Below are 24632 nucleotides of genomic sequence, written 5' to 3'. Positions count from 1 at the left end.
ATAAGAAAATATTAAACTGGTTCTTTAATATGAACAAATTTTCTATATTTTTTTATGTTAATAAATTTTTGTTAAAATTTCCTCCATAACTGCCTTAAATTTTACATAAAATCAGGGAATGTACATTTTGTAATTTGAGTTTATTCAAACAGTATAGCAAACTTCATAGCATAAATTGTTAATATACTGTGCATTTTTAATTTCATACAGCTTTTATTTTTTTGTGTTTGTAAGTTTTTAAAAAAATTATTTGATACTAATTTTTCTGGTACTCTCACTAAAAAGAAAACAGTGCTGTTTTTCATTAACTGCAAACATCGTAAACATATGACTAAAAAGTGTTTCAAACTGTTTAGCTTTTTGATTATTTAGTGACATCATCATTATTTCATAAATTCCACCATTTTGGGGTACAGATCATTATACTTTAGTCATATTTTATAGAACGGTTCATATCAGGGTACTAATTTTGAACTAAACACTTAAAAATACTAATACAGATTTTGAAAATGAGGAATTCCATATTCTATAAAATATTCTGGCTTTTTTTTTTTACATTAAAAATTTTTTTTGACATTTATCTATTTTCAAGAGACAGGGACAGAGTGCAAGTGGGGGAGGGGCAGAGATAGAGGGAGTCACAGAATCTGAAGCAGACTCCAGGCTCTGAGCTGTCAGCGCAGAGCCTGATGCGGGGCTCGAACCGACCAACTATGAGATCATGACTTGAGCTGAAGTCAGACGCTCAAGTGGCTGAGCCACCCACGTGCCCCTTTTTTTTTTAACATTTTTTAATGTTTAGTTTTGACAGACAGAGAGAGCATGAGTGAGGGAGGGGCAGAGAGAGAAGGAGACACAGAATCTGAGGCAGATTCCAGGCTCTGATCTGTCAGCACAGATCCCGACGCTGGGCTCTAACCCACAAATTGTGAGATCATGACCTGAGCTGAAGTCGGATGCTTAACTCACTGAGCCACCCGGGTGCCCCTAGTTTTTATTCTTAACCCTGAAGTATGTAACATTTGTTAATGCCTCACACTTTATTAGAAGAATATGTTTTCCCCACCTTGTTGTCACAAAAAGTTTTCAATGTTTTTTGGCTGTAGCCATTTGAATTGTTTTATGTATCAACATTTTGAATATGGTATGGTATTTTAACACTACATATACTTAGATACTTGTTTTGCATCTCTAAAGAGTATACATTTAAACCTGTAATCTGCCTCAGAATTCTGTTTTAACTAATTATTCTATTGTGATACTGTGCACAAAGGTAAACAGTTTTTTTTTTTTTTAATTTTGTCATCTTTGTGTATGGATGCACCATACTGTTTTGGCCTTCTAAAATAGCATTTTTTATTTAGCACTTTTCTTCAAACCTGTTTTCAGAACCTCTTAAAAGATAAAAGAATAGATTATAGGGATGTGTCTGAGATGGCCTGTCAAGTGCATTTCAGAAATGGAGCATACTGGACTAAAGATGTTTAGAAATCTTTTTTATTTAATCTTTAAAAGTCGAAGCTTGAATTCTTTCATTTCAAAAAACATATTTGGAAATCAGTGAAATACAGATATCTTTAACAATGTGACTGACTATAGTGTATTCATGAAGTACTAATAAACATAGCAGTAGTGAATGAGTAGAGAATATAGATAGCACTGGCATACTAAAATTAGAGAATATTGGGATTCAGGATCTTAGGTGCTACTTCTGGCTTTGCCACTAACTAGCTTTGTTTCTATGGCTTCATCTTTTTCCCTTTCTAAGCCTGTTTCCTCCTTTGTAAAGTGACAGAATTGGACTCTAAGGTCCCTTTTTCTAGCTCTCACATTTTGTGTTGCTTTTGTAATAGCTATTTGCCTAAAACCTCCATGGTACAAGAGATCACTCTCTCGATTGCTTCTATTTCAGAAATTTAATGTTTTGAATTAGTGATTCACCAACAGAAAGAGGTAGTTTACTTCGTTCCCTGTTTGAGCACTTAAACAAGAAACATTATGCATCTCTTTTCTAGATCAGATCAGAATAACTAAAGGCTTTTCTTGGCTTTCTCTCTCTCTCTCTCTCTTTTTTTTTTTTTTTTTTTTTTGCTTGTTTGTTTGTCTTTGCGTTGTTGGGCTTATTCCTTATTTTATTTTTGCTTTCTTGTAGTAGATGAAGGTGTAAGGGGTAAGCAGACATTATCTTGGTATTATGTGATTTAGGAGACTTAGCTTGTTTGGGTTATGGGGTTCTATTCTCTCATGCACCAGTTCCGATCATTGTTTGTGGGTTTTTACCCTTCCTCCCATATTGTTTTGCTTTCTCCCCTTCTCCCTTCCCTCCCTTTCAGGAAAATGGAGGAGTGGCTCCATTACTTCCAGCTCTGTGCAGGTTTTCTGCCACAGAGTGGCACAGCCTGTGCCTCTAACGCTTCTGATAGAGTCGTGACTGCTTTGGATGCTACACCTGCCCCAAGATGTAATATTGAGCATTGAGATTCCAGGGGGGCAGTACCTTGTTGCCTGGATGATTTTCTCAGAAACCTCCTGGAAAGCCTCAAGAAAGGAAACTTCAGAGCAAACAGAAATCAACTAGGGATCATGATTATACATCCATCACATGCATACCAGCATGGGTCCAGCCAAGGCCTCCAAAATGATGTTTTGCCAGCCTCAGCTGGTTCTCAAGTGATGATGTCCTTGAAGTCTCTGTGGCCCGTGACTCAAGAGTTAAGGTAGTGGAGTTTCCCTTAAAGCATCTCACAGCAGGCTTTATAGATGGGACACCTTTCATCTCAACATGTTTGCTGACTACTCAGGTTGAAGGTCAGCCTCAACCCTTAGGTCCTTCAAATAAATTTCTAACTTTGAGGTATAGGTTACGTGATAGGCAAGGTTTATGATGCAGTGAGTCTTTGACATATTGGACTTGAGCCATCAGTCAGGCAAATAATTTAACTTTATTCTTTTTAGGGCTTTAATATGCATGGCTATACATTAGGTTTTTCATTGGTCAAAAGGTGTTAGAGGGTAAATCTAAACTATCTCAGGGAGGTAAAGCTAAGGGAATCTCTATCATTCTGTATGTAACTTTCAGTTTGGAGAAAAATCACCATTCTCTGAATTTTGTAATTTTTTTCTGCTTCTAGAGTGATAGTGATTGTTCTATATATTATGTTCTTAATGAAGGTTGTTCATTTAAAAATCATGTAATTTTTCAGTGTATGGATCTCATTTAATTTTCCATGATTTATTATATGATTTCATAGTTGATATAGAATTGTATTTTATTATCTTATGTGTATCATATTTCTCAGTTTTTTCATGACAATCTAGAACTTAAGTATGAATTAGGTGGGTTTACATATTTTGACCTTCCATTTAGTAGATGTATTCTTAAGAGTCTAGAGTTTGAAAGAAAAAAAAAAAAAAACTTGTGGTTCCTTACAATTAACAACCAGGTTTTTACAGATAGTATAGAATTATAGACTTTTTTTGAACTTGTAATACAAACTGAAATCAAGTGATTGAAGTAACCTTTAGTGTAACTAAATTAATACTTGTACTTTTGTTGGTTATTATTGTACTACCCACATGGTGATATAACATCTTGTAACTGCAAGTGGAACTATGTTTTTCTATTTGTAATCTGTTATTCAACACTTTATATTTATACATATACACACACACACACACACACACTTTTACTCATTGCAAAAGAGTGGTTTTATTGAAATTGGTTCAAGAAAGCACTTCCTTGTCCATGGGAAATAACAAATGTAGTTTGTATTAGAGAGTTTTTCTAGACAGATGGTTTTATTAAATTTAAAGAACCACCCTTCATTCTGAAACTGTTCCTAATTTGTGGAGGGTGTGTTGAAAGAGTCTTTATTTTATAACATGATGAAAACAAATGATACTTGGCTTTAAATTTTTATTCTTGGCAAAATGAAAAGTTGGCAACCCTAGATTATTCCCCATTTTAAAATGTTTATTGTGTACAATCCAAGTCAGCAAACCACTTATCTAGAAGTGTAAGAACAACACTTTATAACTCAACTCCAGTAGGATTTAAATTGGAGTGATCTAATCTTCACTTTATTGAAACATAAATCATATCAAAATCCCTCAAAAAAGCAAACTCATCTGTGGTTTCCTTTAGCACTTGGTAACTCTCTGTGTTGTCTATTTCTGATCTGTATATTTAGGGAAGGAAGCACCAAAAGGTAGATAATAAGTGTTTATGAAGTGATTACCTATTTTGCTTCAGTCTGTTTTGGTGCCTTTGCTATACCTCTTTCAATAAAAATAGTAATGAACAGTGTACCTTTGAAATACAATTACCAAGGCATTGACATCTCTTACCATTGAATGAATTCTTGATTGAAATGTGAGTGTATGTTAAGAAATATAAAGAAGGGTTTCAGATCCAAAAATAACAGAAGTTCCATGATTCAAGCTGCAAGTTTTTTTTTTATTAATTTTTATTTTTAACATTTATTTATTTTTGAGACAGAGAGAGACAGAGCATGAACGGGGGAGGGTCAGAGAGAGAGGGAGACACAGAATCTGAAACAGGCTCCAGGCTCTGAGCAGTCAGCACAGAGCCTGACGCGGGGCTCGAACTCACGGACCGCGAGATCATGACCTGAGCCAAAGTCGGACGCTCAACCGACTGAGCCACCCAGGTGCCCCAAGCTGCAAGTTTTTGATGAGCTAGAGAGTTAATCTTGATTGCACAGTGGATGTTTCCCATAAAAGTTCACTCTTATGTGGATCCTAAGAAACTTAACAGAAGTCCATGGGGGTGGGGAAGAAAAAAAAGAGGTTAGAGAGGGAGAGAGCCAATGCATAAGAGACTCTTAAAAACTGAGAACAAACTGAGGGTTGATGGTGGGTGAGAGGGGGGGGGGGGTGGGAGGGAGGGGAGGGAGGGTGGGTGATGGGATTTGAGGAGGGCACCTTTTGGGATGAGTACTGGGTGTTGTATGGAAACCAATTTGACAGTAAATTTCATATATAAAAAAAAAGGCCATGGAAAACTGAGAATCATGCTACTTTCCTTTTGAACCTGTCTATAAGGTATTCCTTTGTTAGTGTGATTTATGAATTTATATCAAAAAGACACTTCAGGTGCAAAATACCTCATCTTATACAAAAGCTGCTTGATTGCTTTTATCTTACATTTTCAGATGTTTTCCTTTAGCATAAGCATGGAAATTTATTAGGAATGTATTTTATTTTAACATGAGATGGTATTAAAGAAGTATCTTCTCATGCTTTTAGCAGTTGATTTTTCCATTAACAAATTGGTCTTTGAGGAGCATCTTGAGAAATTTTGATATGAGTGAGGCTACTGTACTATCTACTTTCGTGGAAAGCGAAAACTCATTTATGGTAATTTGTGTTCTTTTACCATGTATGTAATTAATAGCACTCCTGTCCCTTCTCTTATCTGCCCTAGTTTGAATATTATTAGGGATTTCTGATTGCTTCAATACTTAGTGTATAGTATATGCTTGCATTTCATTAACAGTTTATGAAGTAAATTGAAATTTAAGTGCCAAAAATATTATCCACCAGTTTCAGGCACTGTTTCATTAGAAAGTGGTTTATTACACATTGATTTTCTAAGAATATGTTTTGCTGAATGATCCTCTCATGTGGAGTTTTGCCTTGGAATGCCATTTGTCTGGAAAAGTTGATTTATTATTGTGAGCCTGATATTGCAGTTGTTGGATGATGGCTGCAGAGCAAATACAGGATTGGAAGTATGCATCGTGAAATGGCAATTGGTCAAAATAGTAGAAATGTCCCTCAGATTTTTAAATATATTGCAGAAGTATTTAGAATTGGAAGAAAATCAGTGCTAAGAGCATCTTTCAAAAGTTTTGGTTGGTTGGTAGTTTAGGTTAAAACATGGCTTTGGTAGTCTTTTATTTACAGTATAAAATCTTTCTACACATTTATTTCTGTTTTGATAGTGAAAAATTTTTTAATTTGTTACACTTCACCACCAAATATATAGTTTTTTACTGTCTTTTTACTCAAGAATTGCCAAGAAGATGCTTTTAGAAGAAATTAAAGCCAATCTTTCCTCTGATGAGGATGGATCTTCAGATGATGAACCAGAAGAAGGAAAAAAAAGAACTGGAAAACACAATGAAGGAAACCCAGGAGATGAGGGTGAGCTCCAAAGAGAAGTACAGGATGTCATAATTTCATTGTTTGACCAGTTCAGTCTTTCAAGACTATCTGTCTGTGAAATCTCATAATACATGCATTTGAAGTTTATTAAATATTTAAAACTTTACTACCTTTACTCCTTTTGAGTGTCTGGTAATAGTTGTGCATGTTTTTTCAGTTATTGCCAATAAACAGATGATTTTTATAATTTTTTTTTTAATTTTTTTGTTTATTTCTGAGACAGAGACAGAACATGAGTGGGGGAGGGACAGAGAGAGAGGGAGACACAGAATCAGAAGCAGGCTCCAGGCTCTGAGCTGTCAGCACAGAACCCGACGTGGGGCTTGAACTCACAAAACTTGAGATCATGACCTGAGCCAAAGTCAGTTGCTCAGCCGACTGAGCCACCCAGGCGCCCCTAAACAGATGATTTTTAAAGCAAAATATTTTTTACCTTTAAAAAAATCTATGAATGTCTATTGGTGATATTTAATTAGTATTTAATTATAGTAATATATCAAGTTTAATGTATAAGGTTGCCTGGTATCACCAGTGATATCAAAATAAGTAAGTGCACAGCTCTGATTTTTTTTGTAAATCATGAAAATTTTCAACAATCAAAATAGTTTTATAACAGGTTTTAAAGGAAAAATGTCTGAAGGTTTTACTGGTTTCTTTTCTCCACTTAGAAGCAAAACATCAAGTCAATTCTGAATCAGATTCAGAATCTGAAGAATCTAAGAAGCCAAGATACAGACATAGGCTTTTGAGACACAAACTCACTGTGAGTGATGGAGAATCTGGAGAAGAAAAAAAGATGAAGCCTAAAGAGCACAAAGAAGCCAAAGGCAGAAATAGAAGGAAAGGTAAGATATTTTAATTCTGAATGTAAGGAATATACTGATTTTATAAACTAATTACAGTAATCAAACTTTTTAAAGTTTATTTATTTTGAGAGAGAGAGAGAGAGGGAGGGAGAGAGAGGGAGAATCCAAAATGGGCTCTGTGCTGACAGCAGAGAGCCTGATGTGGGGCTTGAGCCCATGAACCGTGAGATCGTGACCTGAGCTGAAGTCAGATACTTAACCGACTGAGCCACCCAGGGCTCCTACAGTAATCAAATTTAACTATTATCTGGACCACCTGTATTAAGTGAATATCAGCACACTGGCAAAAACTATTCTCTTAAATGAGAGTGAAATAAAGAATTTAGAGTGGGAAGATAACCCAGAAAATTGTGAGATGACACAAAGAATATATTTTTAGTCTTTTTTTTAAAGTTTATTCATTTATTTTGAGAGAGAGAGATAGCACGAGAGAGAGAGGGAGAGAGAGAATCCCAAGCAGACTCCGCACCACCCCTGCATCAGCACAGAGCCTGATGTGGGGCTCGAACCCACAAACTGAGATCATGACCTGAGCTGAAACTCAAGAGTTGGAGGCTTAACACACTGAGACACCTAGGCACCCCTATTTTTAATCTTTAGTAGTCATACACAACTTAGATTAAAAAGATACATATGACAATAAATAAAATATACTTAAAGGCTATGTAAAAAATACAGGATTGTCTGTAACTGCAGGAAGAAATAATGCTTCCTAAGGAAAGATAGACAATGCAGTTAATTTGGGTAGGTTTATTATATGCAAAGCTTGTATATAGTCAGCTCAAATTTTCATTACATTAAAAGTTTGAATCCTGCATTGAGTGCTTATATGTTTCCAACATCATGATAAACATTGAGAATACAAAAATAAGTAAGGAAATCATTGTCTTGTATGGTGGTTTTCAGCCTGGCTATACATGTGGATTACTTTGGGGATTTTGAAGTATACATATTACAGGACTGCATCTCAAGCCAATTACAGCATAATTGGTGGTAGTGAGACCAAAGTATCCATATATTTTATAAAGCATCTCTGATATGATTCTGATATGCAGCCAGGTTTGACTGTCAGTGGTTTAGTAAGAGTTATTGACATTAATATTATATGAAATTATAGCACCATGACGGGTGTCTTATACAACAGAGGTATTGTATAGTGTGGCACAAGGGAACATTTCCTTAGCTTCTTAGGGTATGGTATTTATCCCCAGAGGAGACTTCACAAAGATGAAAAGTTTCATTCAGCAGACCCAAGTTGTAATTGGGGACCAAGTAGATGTGTTGTGAAGATTTATAATATAAGAAGAAAAAAAACTTCAGAAGCCTCTGCAAAATGTTCACACATGGTTGAGGGGAAGCAGTTAATATGGTATATAGCTAAACTATAGGAGGGAATAGGGAAAGGATCAACAGGACATGAGGCTGGGCCAAGACAGAGACCAGGTGTTGGAGACACTTGTAAGCTTCGGTTTCTCAAACTGGAATACTTGACAGTTAACTCATGGGTACATGAGGCTGTAGAGTAAACATTGCATACCTCTTTGGTGTGTCCATTTTATTTGAGGATTGGGGTAGAGCATTCTTAAATAATCACATGTATATTGAAAAATTAGCTAGCAGAAAGTTCAGAGAAACCTTTTGGTTTCTTAGGGGCAAATTTTAAAAACTTTACTCAGATTAACTCTTTGCCACTAGGAATAGGAAAGCAGTTTCGCAAGTATCTGAGAAGGACAATAGGCTCTAGAGGCTGGAGAGTCATTGGGAATTTTTTTTTTAATTTTAAAAAATATTTTTATTTGTAATATTTTTGTACTTTAGCCCTTTTGAGATATAATTCACAAACCATACAGTTTGCCTGTTTATAGCATACAAGCTGTATAAGCAGACAGCTTGATGAACACGTATGGCGCAGGACATTCATTACTAGTACTCATGAATCACAGCCTCAGCACAACCACCCATTGTTCCCATTGAAAGATTTTAACCAAGAATATAATATGATCAGATTAATTGCTTATTATTCTGTTATACTCAGAGCTTAGATTTGTGTCTCTGGAGGATATTGCTATAGTTGATACCAAGAACAATTTTTGAAGAGGAAAATTGACAGGAGTCATAGACTGAATTGTTAGATCTTATTAATTGATATGAAAGGCAAAAGTCTGGGATGACTGCCAGGTTTTTGGAGTTGTCATGGTATATGTATAATACTACCAGAATAGTTGACATTGCCAAAATAGTTGATATCAGAATCTTGGAATCCTGAACATTTAAAGGGCTGTTGAACAGCCCTTTGTTGAACAGTTATTCATTAAAGAGGAAGAAGAGAACCCCCTCCCCACCCCCCCCTGCCGCCACACACACACACACACACCACACACACACACACACACACACTCTAAATATGTCATGGATATTTTCATGTTAAATAAATAATAGTACATCACTTTGTGAATGCTTTTTTGAAAAATGTTTTACAGCATGACTACAAGCTCGTTTTTCAGATTTTATAAAGCAACTGAGCAATTTAAGCAGGTTACATAACTTCACACGAATTCCTGTGCATCTTCAACAAAAGGGGAAATACTGATTTTGCCTCTGAGGCTCAGATTAGGATAGAGCCCTTTAGTGGACACAGTTACATTTGAAATGTTTTATTAAAGTCTAAGTCTTTTGTCACCTGTTTCCACTGTCCTCTTCTGTGGGTAATTTATTACCAAGTATTTTTTCATTTGTTTTTGTAGGAGGGAGTAAACAAATCCTATCATTTATGTTTCTAATATGGATTATAATATTGATTGATACTACATTTAAAGTTGCAAAGGGGCTTTATTTCAAAGGGTGGCTCAGTCAGTTAAGCATCCTAATTCTTGATTTTGGCTCAGGTTCACGATTACACACAGTTTGTGGGATTGAGCTCCACATCAGCTCTGCACTGACAGTGCAGAGCCTGCTTGGGATTCTCTCTCTCCTTATCTCTCTGCGTGTTTCTGTCTCTGTCTCTGTCTCTCTCTCAATAAATAAATAAATAAATAAATAAATAAATAAATAAAAGTTGCATAACTTTTCAGGTTTTACAAACTGTTGTGCCTGTATTGTCTGGAAATTTAAGTTAGGCAATGGGGAGTAATCAAGAGAGAATAGCTGACTTAGTAGATCAAGGGCAACGTGAACTTTCATTTTTCACCTACATTTGAAAAAAATTATAAAAGTTATTTTGGTGATAATTTAAAAAATTTAATTATTGCCTTTATTATTATTAGATAATATTAAATTGATGTTTTTTTAAGTGTGATAATGCTATTTATATAGGACAGCATCCTTATGCTTAAGGATAAAGTGCCATGATATCTGCACTTACATTTAGATGGTTCAGTGCAAAAACCTGTGTGTGTATATACAAAGAGAAAGCAAACAAATATGATACTAACAAATGAGTTTAGGAGAAGGGTTGTAGATGTTCATTCAACAGTTTTTTCAAAGTTTTGGTACGTTTGAAAATTTTCAAAATAAAGTGATGAAAAATTAATAATAGGTTTAGAATTTTGCTTAATGACAGGATTTATATGTGTGCATATGGACACATGTGTTCTTCAAATTCCCAGTTGCTTAGCAGTTATTTTTTTATTTTTATTTTTTATTGTGGTAAAGTACACACAACATAAAATTTTAACCATTTTTAAGTGTACATTTCAGTGACAGTATATTCACATTGTTGTACAACCATCAACACTCCACAACTCTTTTGTCATCCCAAACTGAAACTCTTTAAACAATAACTCCTTATTCTCCTTTCTCCCATTATCAATTCTTTACTGTATTTATGTTAACCCATGTCTTTTTTTAGATAGATCAGATTATAGATTCTGATTTCAGATCAATATAGATCTTTGAAAAAATTTTTTATTTCAAAATTTAAAGTTGAAAGAAATGTTGCAAAAATAGTACAGATTTCCTATATTCCTTCTACCCAGCTTCCCTAATTTAACACCTTAAATTTAACTATATAGTACAATAACCAAATCCAGGAAATTAACATTGATAGAATACTATTAGTTAAACTGGGGGTTGGGTAACTATACCTGTAGGCTAAATCTGACCGTCTACCTATTTTTTAAAGTGTTTTGGAACCAGGTTATACTTACTCAGTTACTGCTTTTGTGTAATTAGAGTGGCAAAGTTGAGTAGAGATAAGTTGTTGAAACAGAGACCATTTAGCCTACAAAGTTGCAAATATTTACCATCAGACTTTTTACATAAAATATTTTCTGACCTTTGAAGTGGGCTAAAGATCTTACTTGGTTATCGTTAGTTTTCTCACTAATGTCTTTTCTATTCCAGAATCCAAACTAGGATGCCACATTGCTTTTAGTTGTGATGTCTCCTTAATAGACTCCAATCTGTGACAGTTTCTCCTCCTTTTCTTGCATGACCCTGACACTTTTGAAGAGTATTGATCAGTTATTTTCTTTTCAAAAATTTTTTTAAATGTTTTTATTTATTTTTGAGAGAGCAAAAGAGCGAGTGGGAGAGGGGCAGAGAGAGAGAGAGAGAGGGAGACCCAGAATCTGAAGGGGACTCCAAGCTCTGAGCTGTCAGCACAGAGCCCGACACATGGCTCAAACTCCCGAGCCGTGAGATCGTGACCTAAGCCAAAGTTGGACGCTCAACCGACTGAGCCACTCAGGCACCTTGATCAGTTCTTTTCTAGACTGTTAATCCATATGTATTTGTCTAATGTTTTCTTATGGTTAAATTGAGGTTATTAAACATTTTGACAAGAACACCACAAAAGTAATATTTAACCCTTCTCAGAGTATCCTACACCGAAATTATATGATGACAATATGTCTTATACTGGTAATACTGATTACTTGGTTAAGTTGGTGTCTGCTGGGTTTTTCCACTGCAAAAAAAATCTTTTTCTGTTCATATTTAATTAATGTCTTGTGGAGAGATACTTTGAGACTATTCAAATATCCTGTTTCTCATCATACTAAAGCCCACTAATTTTAGCATTCGTCTTGTCTGAAGCAGTTTTTGTGATGTTTATCTAGTGGTTATTTTCTATTTCTTTCTTTACTTACACATTTAGTAATGGTAAGGAAGAGCTATCTGTTTTCCCTTATTTATCCCATTACTTAATATGAATTTATAGATATTTTATTCTATTAGTTGTAATTCAGTTGTTCATTTTGTTGCTCACATTGTTCCAGCTTTGGCTATTAGAAGCTCCTTCAAGTTGGATCAAGTGTTCTTTGAATATACCCCAATCATACTTTGAGCATTGGATTATTTTCTGGTGGCACAAGATATTTGAGACTCATTTTGTGTATTCCCTGCCTGGTTTCCTCTGGCCAGAAAAATGTGTATTCTGCTGGAGTTTAGATACCTGTGTCATAGTGGCTATTTTGGTACAGAAAAATAAAATTTTTGAGAGAAAAATAAAATTGGGGTTTCCATTTACTCTCATGATATACAGGGCTCAGCTCCTTTTTCTCAGTGCTGTGGCTAGAAATGGGGTTCTCCCAGTTTTGCTGTTGGCACCCTCTGCATAGTTTTGGAATTCAGCCTGCCTTCTTGTTGAAATCAGGAAAGAAAGAAGGAAAAAACCCTATGACACCCATAGTCACTAACCCAACCTCAATTTTATAGGAATCATTATTCAAGTTTTTGTTTCAGTCCCCAGTCTGTCTGCTGTTGTTTCCTTTTTGGAGTGCTTAGGTCATTTCTTTATATATTCTGTTCATAATTTCTAGTTGTCATAAATGGCAGAGAGTCTGTATTTGTTCTTACTCCCTTTTGGCCAGCCAACTTTGTTTGTTTTGAATAACCAGAATTCTTTTTATTCACCTTTGGTAATAATGAATATATTTTATTGACAGTTAAATTCACATTTTAAAAATTCATGCATAATTAATACTTATATTTTAATATAGAACCATAGTTTTATAATCATAGTTGGAATACATTTGACTAGTTTTTATAAATTCTATTTGAATTATTAACTGGTCTAATCTATATGATGTGTAATATCCATTAATGTACATACTGTAGATACTCACACATTGGTCTAAGTTTTAATGTGAAGTTATTGACAAATTAAGTGAATTGCATTCCTGTTGGGAAGTATTTAATAACTTAATTTTTTTTTTTCAAGTGAGCAGTGAAGATTCTGAAGATTCTGATTTTCAGGAATCAGGAGTTAGTGAAGAAGTTAGTGAATCTGAAGATGAACAACGGCCTAGAACAAGGTAAATATTATATCACTATTTCAAAAATTTTAGGTATATGAATAAACATGCTTCAAGTTATTTGTAGAAAGGTTGATGTTACTAATAAAGTAAGAAATTTAATATTTTGATTTGAAACAAATTGTGAAAATTAATTTAAAAAGAGTACATATAAACATATATGGTTGAAATATGTGTTCTAAACTGGGAGGACTTTGTGCAAAATCACGCTTGACTGTAATTTTGGTTGTTATATGGGGGGATGTACCAGTGTAGTAGATTACAGGCTTTGTAGACAGCCTACCTAATCTAACTGTTGGCTCTAATATTTGTTATTTGTATGATTACTCTGTGCTTTAGTTTCCTCATCTGTAAAATGGGGGATTATAGTAGCACTTACCTTATTGATTATGATGGGCATTAATTGGGCTTCTAATATGCCCACTTGGAATATAGAAAATGTTCCCTGAAATCTAATTATTGGTCTTAGTAGTATACTAGTATTATAGTGATGAAGATGTGTTTGTTCTCTCAGTACGCATAGCTACTGACCTAGATGACTAGTTACTTAAAATACTGCATAGTATTTTTTTTAAAGTTCACGTACCTATTTTGAGAGAGAGAGAGTGCATGCATGCTTGTGAGTGGGGGAGGGTAGAGGAGGAGAGAGAATCCCTAGCAGGCTCCATGCTCAGTGCAGAGCCCGACACGGAGCTTGATCTCACAAACCATGAGATCATGACCTGAGCTGAAATCAAGAGTTGGATGCTTAACCAAATGAGCCACCCAGGTGCCCCTATTTCTTAGCATAGTATTTTAGATAATACTAACCTTTCTAAGAATTTTTTATTTCCTCCAGAATATCACATATTGGCTTTTTGTCTAAGATCAAGTATATTTCCTTCAGAATAATATTATCCTTTTATAATTTATCAAATGGGCAACCTATTTGTATTTGTGTGAATGTGATATGTGCGTCTGCATAGGTGTCATACCTGTAAATTTTAAAACATTTGAGATCTTTTTAGATTAGCAGTTACCAGGTTGTTCCTGGAGTATAGCAACATATTGTACATTAGGGAAATAGCAATAAGATAAATTGAGAGATTTTTAAACCTGAGAATTCACATATTTCACAATATTCACATATTCACATAATTCACAAAAATTCACTTATTTTATTTTATTTTATTTTATTTTATTTATTGAGATAAAAGTATTTTATTTTCAAGTTTGTTTTTTAAATTTAAATTTTAGTTAACATGCAGTACAGTATTGGTTTCAGAAGTAAAATTTAGTGATTCATCACTTACATACAGTACTCAGTGCTTATCACAACAAAGTCCCTTCTTAGTACCTATCACGAATCTAGCCTATCTCCCACTCACCTCCCTCTGTCAACCCATAGTTTGCTTTTTCTCATTAAGGGTCTCCTGTGGTTTTATTCCCTCTCTTCTCTTCCCCCCACCTCCTTCCCATATGTTCATCTGTTTTGTTTCTTAATTAAATTCCACATATGAGTGAAATCATATGATATGTCTTTCTCTTATTTCGCTTAGCATAGTACATTCTAGCTCCATCCACGACATTGCAAATGGACAGATCTCATTCTTTTTGATGGCTGAATAATATTCCATTAAACACACACACACACACACACACACACACACACACACACCACATCTTCTTTATCCATTCATCAGTTGGTGGAAATTTGGGCTGTCTCCGTAATTTGGTTATTGTTGATAATGCTGCTACAAACATCAGGGTGCATGTACCCCTTCAAATGTATATTTTTGTATCCTTTGGGTAAATACCTAATAGTGCAATTGCTGGGTCATAGGGTAGTTTTATGTACTTTCTTGAGGAACCTCATACTGTTCTCCAGAGTGGCTGAACCCATTTGCATTCCCACCAGCAGTGCAGGAAAGATCACTTTTCTCTGCATCCTTGCTAACACCCATTCTTTCTTGCGTCGTTAATTTTAGCCATTCTGATAGGTGTGATGATGATCAGTGATGTTGAGCATCTTTTCATGTGTCTGTTAGCCATCGGATGTCTTCTTTGGAAAAAGGTCTTTTCATGTCTTCTGTCAATTTATTAACTTGGTTATTTGTTTTCTGGGTGTTGAATTTGATAAGTTTTTTATAGATTTTGGATGCTAACCTTTATCTGATATGTCATTTGCAAATATCTTCTCCCATTCTGTAGGCTACCTTTTAGTTTTGTTGATTGTTTCCTTTGTTGTGTAGAAGCTTTGTATCTTGATCAGGTCCCAGTAGTTCATGTTTGCTTTCATTTCCCTTGCCTTCATTGACATGTCTAGTAAGAAGTTGCTCCACCTCAGGTCAGAGAGGTTGCTGCCTATGTTCTCCTCTAGGATTTAGATGGTTTCCTGTCTTACATTTAGGTCTTTCATCCATTTTGAATGTATTTTTATAAATGGTGTTAAAAAGTTGTCAAGTTTCATTCTTCTATATGTTGCTGTCCTGTTTTCCTAACACCATTTATTATCCATTGGATATTCTTTCCTGCATTGTTGAAGATGGGTCGGCCATATAGTTGTGGGTCCATTTCTGGGTTCTCTATTCTGTTCCATTGGTCTGAGTGTCTATTTTTGACTCAGTAGCATACTGTCTTGATGGCTACAGCTTTGTAATACAATGTAAAATCTGGAATCATGATGCCTCCAGTTTTGTTTTTCTTTTTCAGGATTGCTTTGGTTATTTGGGGTGTTTTGTGGTTCCATACAAATGTAGGATTGTTTCTTTTAGCTCAGTGAAAACTGCTGGTGGTATTTTGATAGGGATTGCATTAAAGATGTAGACTGCTTTGGGAAGTATAGACATTTTAACAATATTTTTTCTTCCAATCCATGGGCATGGAGTTTTTCCATTTCTTGGTGTCCTATTCAGTTTCTTTCATAAGTGTGCTATAGTTTTCAGAGTATAGATATTTTACCTCTTTAGTTAATTTTATTCCTAGGTAACATATTATTTCTTGAGGACTTGCAAATGTGATTGATTCCTTGCTTTTCTTTTTCTGCTGCTTCATTATTAGTGTATAGAAAAGAAACAAATTTCTGCATGTTGATGTTATATCCTATGACTTTGCTGAATTCATGTATTTGTTCTAGCAATTTTTTTAAATTTACATCCAAGTTAGTTAGCATATAGTACAGCAATGATTTCAGGAGTAGATTCCTAAATCTTAATGCCCCTTAATGCCCATTCTCCCTCCCACGAGCCCTCCAGTAACGCTCTGTTTGTTCTCCATATTTAAGAGTCTGTTGTTTTGTCTCCCTCCCTGGTTTTATATTATTTTTGCTTCCCTTCCCTTATGTTCATCTGTTTTGTATCTTAAAGTCCTTATATGAGTGAAGTCATATGATATTTGTCTTTCTCTGACTAATTTCACTTAGCATAATACCCTCTAGTTCCATCCATGTAGTTGCAAATGGCAAGATTTCATTCTTTTTGATTGCCGAGTAATAATCCACTCTGTGTGTGTGTGTGTGTGTGTGTGTGTGTGTACACACACACCACAACTTCTTTATCCATTCATCCATTGAAGGACATATGGGCTCTTTCCTTACCTTTGTTGATAGTTTTTCTTTCTTTTGCTTTATTTTTTTTTTTTATTAACTTGTTTTATTTTATATTTTTTAAAATTTATATCCCACTTCATTAGCATATAGTGCAACAATGATTTCAGGAGTAGATTCCTTAGTGCCCCTTACCCATTTAGCCCATCCCCCCTCCTGCCACCCCTCCAGTAACCCTCTGTTTTCCATATTTATGAGTCTCTTCTGTTTTGTCCCCCTCCCTGTTTTTATATTATTTTTGTTTCCCTTCCCTTATGTTCATCTGTTTTGTCTCTTAAAGTCCTCATATGAGTGAAGTCATATGATATTTGTATTTCTCTAACTAATTTCACTTAGCATAATACCCTCTAGTTCCATCCACATTGTAGCAAGTGGCAAGATTTCATTCTATTTGATTGGTGGGTAATACTCAAAGCCTATTGGTGAGTAATACTCAAAGAATACCACATCTTCTTTATCCATTCATCCATTGATGGACACGGGGGCTCTTTCCATACTTTGGCTATTGTTGATAGTGCTGCTATAAACATTGGGATGCATGTGTCCCTTCGAAACAGCATAACTGTATCCTTTGGATAAATACCTAATAGTGCAGTTGCTGGGTCATAGGGTAGTTCTATTTTTAATTTTTTGAGGAACCCCCATACTGTTTTCCAGAGTGGCTGCACCAGTTTGCATTCCCACCAGCAGTGCAAAAGAGACCCTCTTTCTCTACAACCTCACCAACATCTGTAGTTGCCTGAGTTGTTAATTTTAGCCATTCTGACAGGTCTGAGGTGCTATCTCGTGGTTTTTATTTGTATTTCCCTGATGAGCATTTTTTCATGTGTCGGTTGGCCATCTGGATGTCTTCTTTGGAGAAATGTCTATTCAGGTCTTTTGCCCATTTCTTTACTGGATTATATGTTTTTTGTGTGTTGAGTTTGATAGGTTCTTTATAGATTTTGGATACTAACCCTTTATCCGATATGTCATTTGCAAATATCTTCTCCCATTCTGTTGGTTGCCTTTTAGTTTTGCTGATCGTTTCCTTCACTTTGCAGAAGATTTTTATTTTGATGAGGTCCCAGTAGTTCATTTTTGGTTTTGTTTCCCTTGGCTCCAGAGACATGTTGAGTAAGAAGTTGTGGCCAAGGTCAAATAGGTTTTTTCCATGTTTTCTGCATGTTACTGTCTAGTTTTCCCAGCACCACTTGCTGAAGAGACTGTCTTTATTCCACTGGATATTCTTTCTTGCTTTGTCAAAGATTGGTTTATGGGTCCATTTCTGGGTTTTCTATTCTGTTCCATTGATCTGAGTGTCTGTTCTTGTGCCAGTACCATACTGTCTTGATGATTACAGCTTTGTAATACAGCTTTGTGATGCCTTCTACTTTGGTTTCATTTTTCAAGATTGCTTTGGCTATTCGGGGTCTTTTGTGGTTCCATACAAATTTTAGAATTATTTGTTCTAGCTCTGTGAAGAATGCTGGTGTTCCTTTGATAGGGATTCCTTTGAATATGTAGATTGCTTTGGGTAGTATCAACATTTTAACAATATTTGTTCTTCCTATCCAAGAGCCTGGAATATTTTTCCATTTTTTTGTGTCTTCTTCAATTTCTTTCATAAGCTTCCTATACTTTTCAGTGTATCGATTTTTCACCTCTTTGGTTAGATTTATTCCTAGGTATTTTATGTTTTTTGGTGCAATTGTAACTGGGATCACTTCCTTGATTTCTCTTTCTGTTGCTTCATTGTTGGTGTATAGGAATGCAACCGATTCCTGTGCATTGGTTTTATATCCTGCCACTTTGCTCAATTCATGGATCAGTTCTAGCAGTTTTTTGATGGATCTTTTGGGTTTCCCATGTAGAGTATCATGTCATCTGCAAAGACTGGAAGTTTGACCTCCTCCTGGCTGATTTGTATGTCTTTTATTTCTTTGTGTTGTCTAGGGAAGCTAAGACTTCCAAAACTATATTGAATAACATTGGCGAGAGTGGACATCCCTGTCTTGTTCCTGACCTTAGGGGGAAAGCTCTCAGTTTTTCCCCATTGAGGATGATATTAGTGTTGGGTCATTCATATATGTCTTTTATCATCTTGAGATATGCTCCTTCTATCCCTACTTTCTTGAGGGTTTTTATCAAGAAAGGATGCTGTATTTTGTCAAATGCTTTCTCTGCATCTGTTGAGAGGATCATATGGTTCTTGTCCTTTCTTTTATTGATGCCATGAATTACATTGATTGTTTTCCTGATACTGAATCAGAGCTGCACCCCAGGTATAAAGTCCACTCGGTCGTGGTGAATAATTTTTTTAATGTATTGTTGGAGACGCTTGGCTAATATCTTGTTGAGGATTTTTGCATCCATTTTCATCAGGGAAATTGGTCTGTAGTGGGCTCCATGTCTGGTTTTCGAATCAAGGTAATGCTGGCTTCATAGAAAGTGGAAGTTTTCCTTCCATTTCTATTTTTTGGAACAGCTTCAAGAGAATAGGTGTTAACTCTCCATTAAATGTTTGGTAGAATTCCCCTAGAAAGCCATCTGGCCCTAGACTCTTGTTTTTTGGATATTTTTGATTACTAATTCGATTTGATTACTGGTTATGTGTCTGTTCAAAGTTTCTATTTCTTCCTATTTCAGTTTTGCTAGTTTATTATATGTCTCTAGGAATTGTTCTTTTCTTCCAGATTGCCCGTTTTATTTGCATATAATTGCTCATAATATTCTCTTACTGTTTTTATTTCTGCTGTTATGATCTCTCCTGTTTCATACTTGATTTTATTTATTTGGGTGGTTTCCTTTCTCTTTTTGATCCAACTGACTAGTGTTTTATCAATATTGTTAATTCTTTCAAAGAGCCAGCTTCAGGTTTCATTGATCTGTTCTGGTTTTTTTGGTTTCTATAACATTGATTTCTGCTCTAATCTTTATTATTTCCTGTCTTCTTTTTTGGGGTTTTATTTGCTGTTCTGTTTCCAGCTCTTTATGGTGTAAGTTTAGGTTGTGTGTCTTAGATCTTTCTTCCTTCTTTAGGAAGGCCTGGATTGCTAAATACTTTCCTCTTATGACCGCCTTTTTTGCATCCTAGAGGTTTTAGGCTGTGGTATCATTTTCATTGGCTTCCATGTACTTTTTAATTTGATCTTTAACTTCTTGGCTAGCCCATTCATTCTTTAGTAGGATGTTCTTTAGTCTCAAATTATTTGTTACCTTTCCAGATTTTTTATTGTGGTTGATTTAGAGTTTCATAGTGTTGTGGTCTGAAAATATGCATGGTATGATCTCAATCTTTTTTTTACTTGTTGAGAGCTGATTTATGTCCCAGTATGTGATCTATTCTGGAGAAGATTCCATGTGCACTGGAGAAGAATATATATTCCGCTGCTTTAGGATGAAATGTTCTGAGTATATCTGTTGAGTCCATCTGGTCCAGTGTGTCATTCAAAGCCATTGTTTCCTTGTTGATTTTCTGTTTAGATGATCTGTCCATTGTTGTAAGTGGGGTCTTGAATTCCCCTACTATTATGGTATTAATATCAATGAGTTTCTTTATTTTTTTTTCTTTTCTTTTCTTTTTTTTTTTTTATATATATGAAATTTATTGACAAATTGGTTTCCATACAACACCCAGTGCTCATCCCAAAAGGTGCCCTCCTCAATACCCATCACCCACCCTCCCCTCCCTCCCACCCCCCATCAACCCTCAGTTTGTTCTCAGTTTTTAACATTCTCTTATGCTTTGGCTCTCTCCCACTCTAACCTGTTTTTTTTTTTTTTCCTTCCCCTCCCCCATGGGTTCCTGTTAAGTTTCTCAGGATCCACATAAGAGTGAAACCATATGGTATCTGTCTTTCTCTGTATGGCTTATTTCACTTAGCATTACACTCTCCAGTTCCATCCACGTTGCTACAAAAGGCCATATTTCATTTTTTCTCATTGCCACATAGTATTCCATTGTGTATATATACCACAATTTCTTTATCCATTCATCAGTTGATGGACATTTAGGCTCTTTCCATAATTTGGCTATTGTTGAGAGTGCTGCTATGAACATTGGGGTACAAGTGCCCCTATGCATCAGTGCTCCTGTATCCCTTGGATAAATTCCTAGCAGTGCTATTGCTGGGTCATAGGGTAGGTCTATCTTCAATTTTCTGAGGAACCTCCACACTGCTTTCCAGAGCGGCTGCACCAATTTGCATTCCCACCAACAGTGCAAGAGGGTTCCCGTTTCTCCACATCCTCTCCAGCATCTATAGTCTCCTGATTTGTTCATTTTGGCCACTCTGACTGGCGTGAGGTGATACCTGAGTGTGGTTTTGATTTGTATTTCCCTGATAAGGAGCGATGCTGAACATCTTTTCATGTGCCTGTTGGCCATCTGGATGTCTTCTTTAGAGAAGTGTCTATTCATGTTTTCTGCCCATTTCTTCACTGGGTTATTTGTTTTTTGGGTGTGGAGTTTGGTGAGCTCTTTATAGATTTTAGATACTAGCCCTTTGTCTGATATGTCATTTGCAAATATCTTTTCCCATTCCGTTGGTTGCCTTTTAGTTTTGTTGGTTGTTTCCTTTGCTGTGCAGAAGCTTTTTATCTTCATAAGGTCCCAGTAATTCACTTTTGCTTTTAATTCGCTTGCCTTTGGGGATGTGTCGAGTAAGAGATTGCTACGGCTGAGGTCAGAGAGGTCTTTTCCTGCTTTCTCCTCTAAGGTTCTGATGGTTTCCTGTCTCACATTTAGGTCCTTTATCCATTTTGAGTTTATTTTTGTGAATGGTGTGAGAAAGTGGTCTAGTTTCAACCTTCTGCATGTTGCTGTCCAGTTCTCCCAGCACCATTTGTTAAAGAGGCTGTCTTTTTTCCATTGGATGTTCTTTCCTGCTTTGTCAAAGATGAGTTGGCCATACGTTTGTGGGTCTAGTTCTGGGGTTTCTATTCTATTCCATTGGTCTGTGTGTCTGTTTTTGTGCCAATACCATGCTGTCTTGATGATTACAGCTTTGTAGTAGAGGCTCAAGTCTGGGATTGTGATGCCTCCTGCTTTGGTCTTCTTCTTCAAAATTACTTTGGCTGTTCGGGGCCTTTTGTGGTTCCATATGAATTTTAGGATTGCTTGTTCTAATTTCGAGAAGAATGCTGGTGCAATTTTGATTGGGATTGCATTGAATGTGTAGATAGTTTTGGGTCGTATTGACATTTTGACAATATTTATTTTTCCAATCCATGAGCAGGGAATGTCTTTCCATTTCTTTAAATCTTCTTCAATTACCTTCATAAGCTTTCTATAGTTTTCAGCATACAGATCCTTTACATCTTTGCTTAGATTTATTCCTAGGTATTTTATGCTTCTTGGTGCAATTGTGAATGGGATCATTTTCTTTATTTGTCTTTCTGTTGCTTCATTGTTAGTGTATAAGAATGCAACTGATTTCTGTACATTGATTTTGTATCCTGCAACTTTGCTGAATTCATGTATCAGTTCTAGCAGACTTTTGGTGGAGTCTATCGGATTTTCCATGTATAATATCATGTCATCTGCAAAAAGCGAAAGCTTGACTTCATCTTTGCCAATTTTGATGCCTTTGATTTCCTTTTGTTGTCTGATTGCTGATGCTAGAACTTCCAGCACTATGTTAAACAACAGCAGTGAGAGTGGGCATCCCTGTCGTGTTCCTGATCTCAGGGAAAAAGCTCTCAGTTTTTCCCCGTTGAGGATGATGTTAGCTGTGGGCTTTTCATAAATGGCTTTTATGATCTTTAAGTATGTTCCTTCTATCCCGACTTTCTCAAGGGTTTTTATTAAGAAAGGGTGCTGGATTTTGTCAAAGGCCTTTTCTGCATCGATTGACAGGATCATATGGTTCTTCTCTTTTTTTGTTGTTAATGTGATGTATCACGTTGATTGATTTGCGAATGTTGAACCAGCCCTGCATCCCAGGAATGAATCCCACTTGATCATGGTGAATAATTCTTTTTATATGCTGTTGAATTCGATTTGCTAGTATCTTATTGAGAATTTTTGCATCCATATTCATCAGGGATATTGGCCTGTAGTTCTCTTTTTTTACTGGGTCTCTGTCTGGTTTAGGAATCAAAGGAATACTGGCTTCATAGAATGAGTCTGGAAGTTTTCCTTCCCTTTCTATTTCTTGGAATAGCTTGAGAAGGATAGGTGTTATCTCTGCTGTAAACATATGGTAGAACTCCCCTGGGAAGCCATCTGGTCCTGGACTCTTATTTGTTGGGAGATTTTTTATAACCGATTCAATTTCTTTGCTGGTTATGGGTCTGTTCAAGCTTTCTCTTTCCTCCTAATTGAGTTTTGGAAGAGTGTGGGTGTTTAGGAATTTGTCCATTTCTTCCAGGTTGTCCAATTTGTTGGCATATAATTTTTCATAGTATTCCCTGATAATTGTTTGTATCTCTGAGGGATTGGTTGTAATCATTCCATTTTCATTCATGATTTTATCTATTTGGGTCATCTCCCTTTTCTTTTTGAGAAGCCTGGCTAGAGGTTTGTCAATTTTGTTTATTTTTTCAAAAAACCAACTCTTGGTTTCGTTGATCTGCTCTACAGTTTTTTTAGATTCTATATTGTTTATTTCTGCTTTGATCTTTATTATTTCTCTTCTTCTGCTGGGTTTAGGCTGCCTTTGCTGTTCTGCTTCTATTTCCTTTAGGTGTGCTGTTAGATTTTGTATTTGGGATTTTTCTTGTTTCTTGAGATAGGCCTGGATTGCGATGTATTTTCCTCTCAGGACTGCCTTCGCTGCGTCCCAAAGCGTTTGGATTGTTGTATTTTCATTTTCGTTTGTTTCCATATATTTTTTAATTTCTTCTCTAATTGCCTGGTTGACCCACTCATTTGTTAGTAGGGTGTTCTTTAACCTCCATGCTTTTGGAGGTATTCCAGACTTTTTCCTGTGGTTGATTTCAAGCTTCATAGCATTGTGGTCTGAAAGTATGCATGGTATAATTTCAATTCTTGTAAACTTATGAAGGGCTGTTTTGTGACCCAGTATATGATCTATCTTGGAGAATGTTCCATGTGCACTCGAGAAGAAAGTATATTCTGTTGCTTTGGGATGCAGAGTTCTAAATATATCTGTCAAGTCCATCTGATCCAATGTCTCATTCAGGGCCCTTGTTTCTTTATTGACCGTGTGTCTAGATGATCTATCCATTTCTGTAAATGGGGTGTTAAAGTCCCCAGCAATTACCACATTCTTATCAATACGGTTGCTTATGTTTATGAGTAATTGTTTTATATATTTGGGGGCTCCAGTATTCGGCGCATAGACATTTATAATTGTTAGCTCTTCCTGATGGATAGACCCTGTAACTATTATATAATGTCCTTCTTCATCTCTTGTTACATCCTTTAATTTAAAGTCTAGTTTGTCTGATATAAGTATGGCTACTCCAGCTTTCTTTTGGCTTCCAGTAGCATGATAAATAGTTCTCCATCCCCTCACTCTGAATCTAAAGGTGTCCTCAGGTCTAAAATGAGTCTCTTGTAGACAGCAAATAGATGGGTCTTGTTTTTTTATCCATTCTGATACCCTATGTCTTTTGGTTGGCGCATTTAATCCATTTACATTCAGTGTTATTATAGAAAGAAACGGGTTTAGAGTCATTGTGATGTCTGTATGTTTTATGCTTGTAGTGATGTCTCTGGTACTTTGTCTCACAGGGTCCCCCTTAGGATCTCTTGTAGGGCTGGTTTAGTGGTGACAAATTCCTTCAGTTTTT

The 24632-nt window shown here is 35.8% G+C and overlaps 1 protein-coding gene across 1 annotated transcript in view; it reads left to right on the top strand.

Annotated features, from left to right (window-relative positions):
* ATRX (ATRX chromatin remodeler) overlaps nucleotides 1-24632 on the top strand; it is a 331615-nt gene that overhangs the window by 128147 nt on the left and 178836 nt on the right. Inside the window, 3 exon segments of the mRNA XM_030306144.1 lie at nucleotides 6035-6168; nucleotides 6858-7034; nucleotides 13216-13309. Coding sequence (XP_030162004.1) covers nucleotides 6035-6168; nucleotides 6858-7034; nucleotides 13216-13309 — 405 coding nt within the window.

Source organism: Lynx canadensis, chromosome X (assembly GCF_007474595.2).
Source record: "Lynx canadensis isolate LIC74 chromosome X, mLynCan4.pri.v2, whole genome shotgun sequence".
Taxonomy (NCBI): Eukaryota; Metazoa; Chordata; class Mammalia; order Carnivora; family Felidae; genus Lynx; species Lynx canadensis.
Note: the sequence above shows the minus strand (reverse complement) of the source record. Positions and strands in the feature narration are given on the sequence as shown.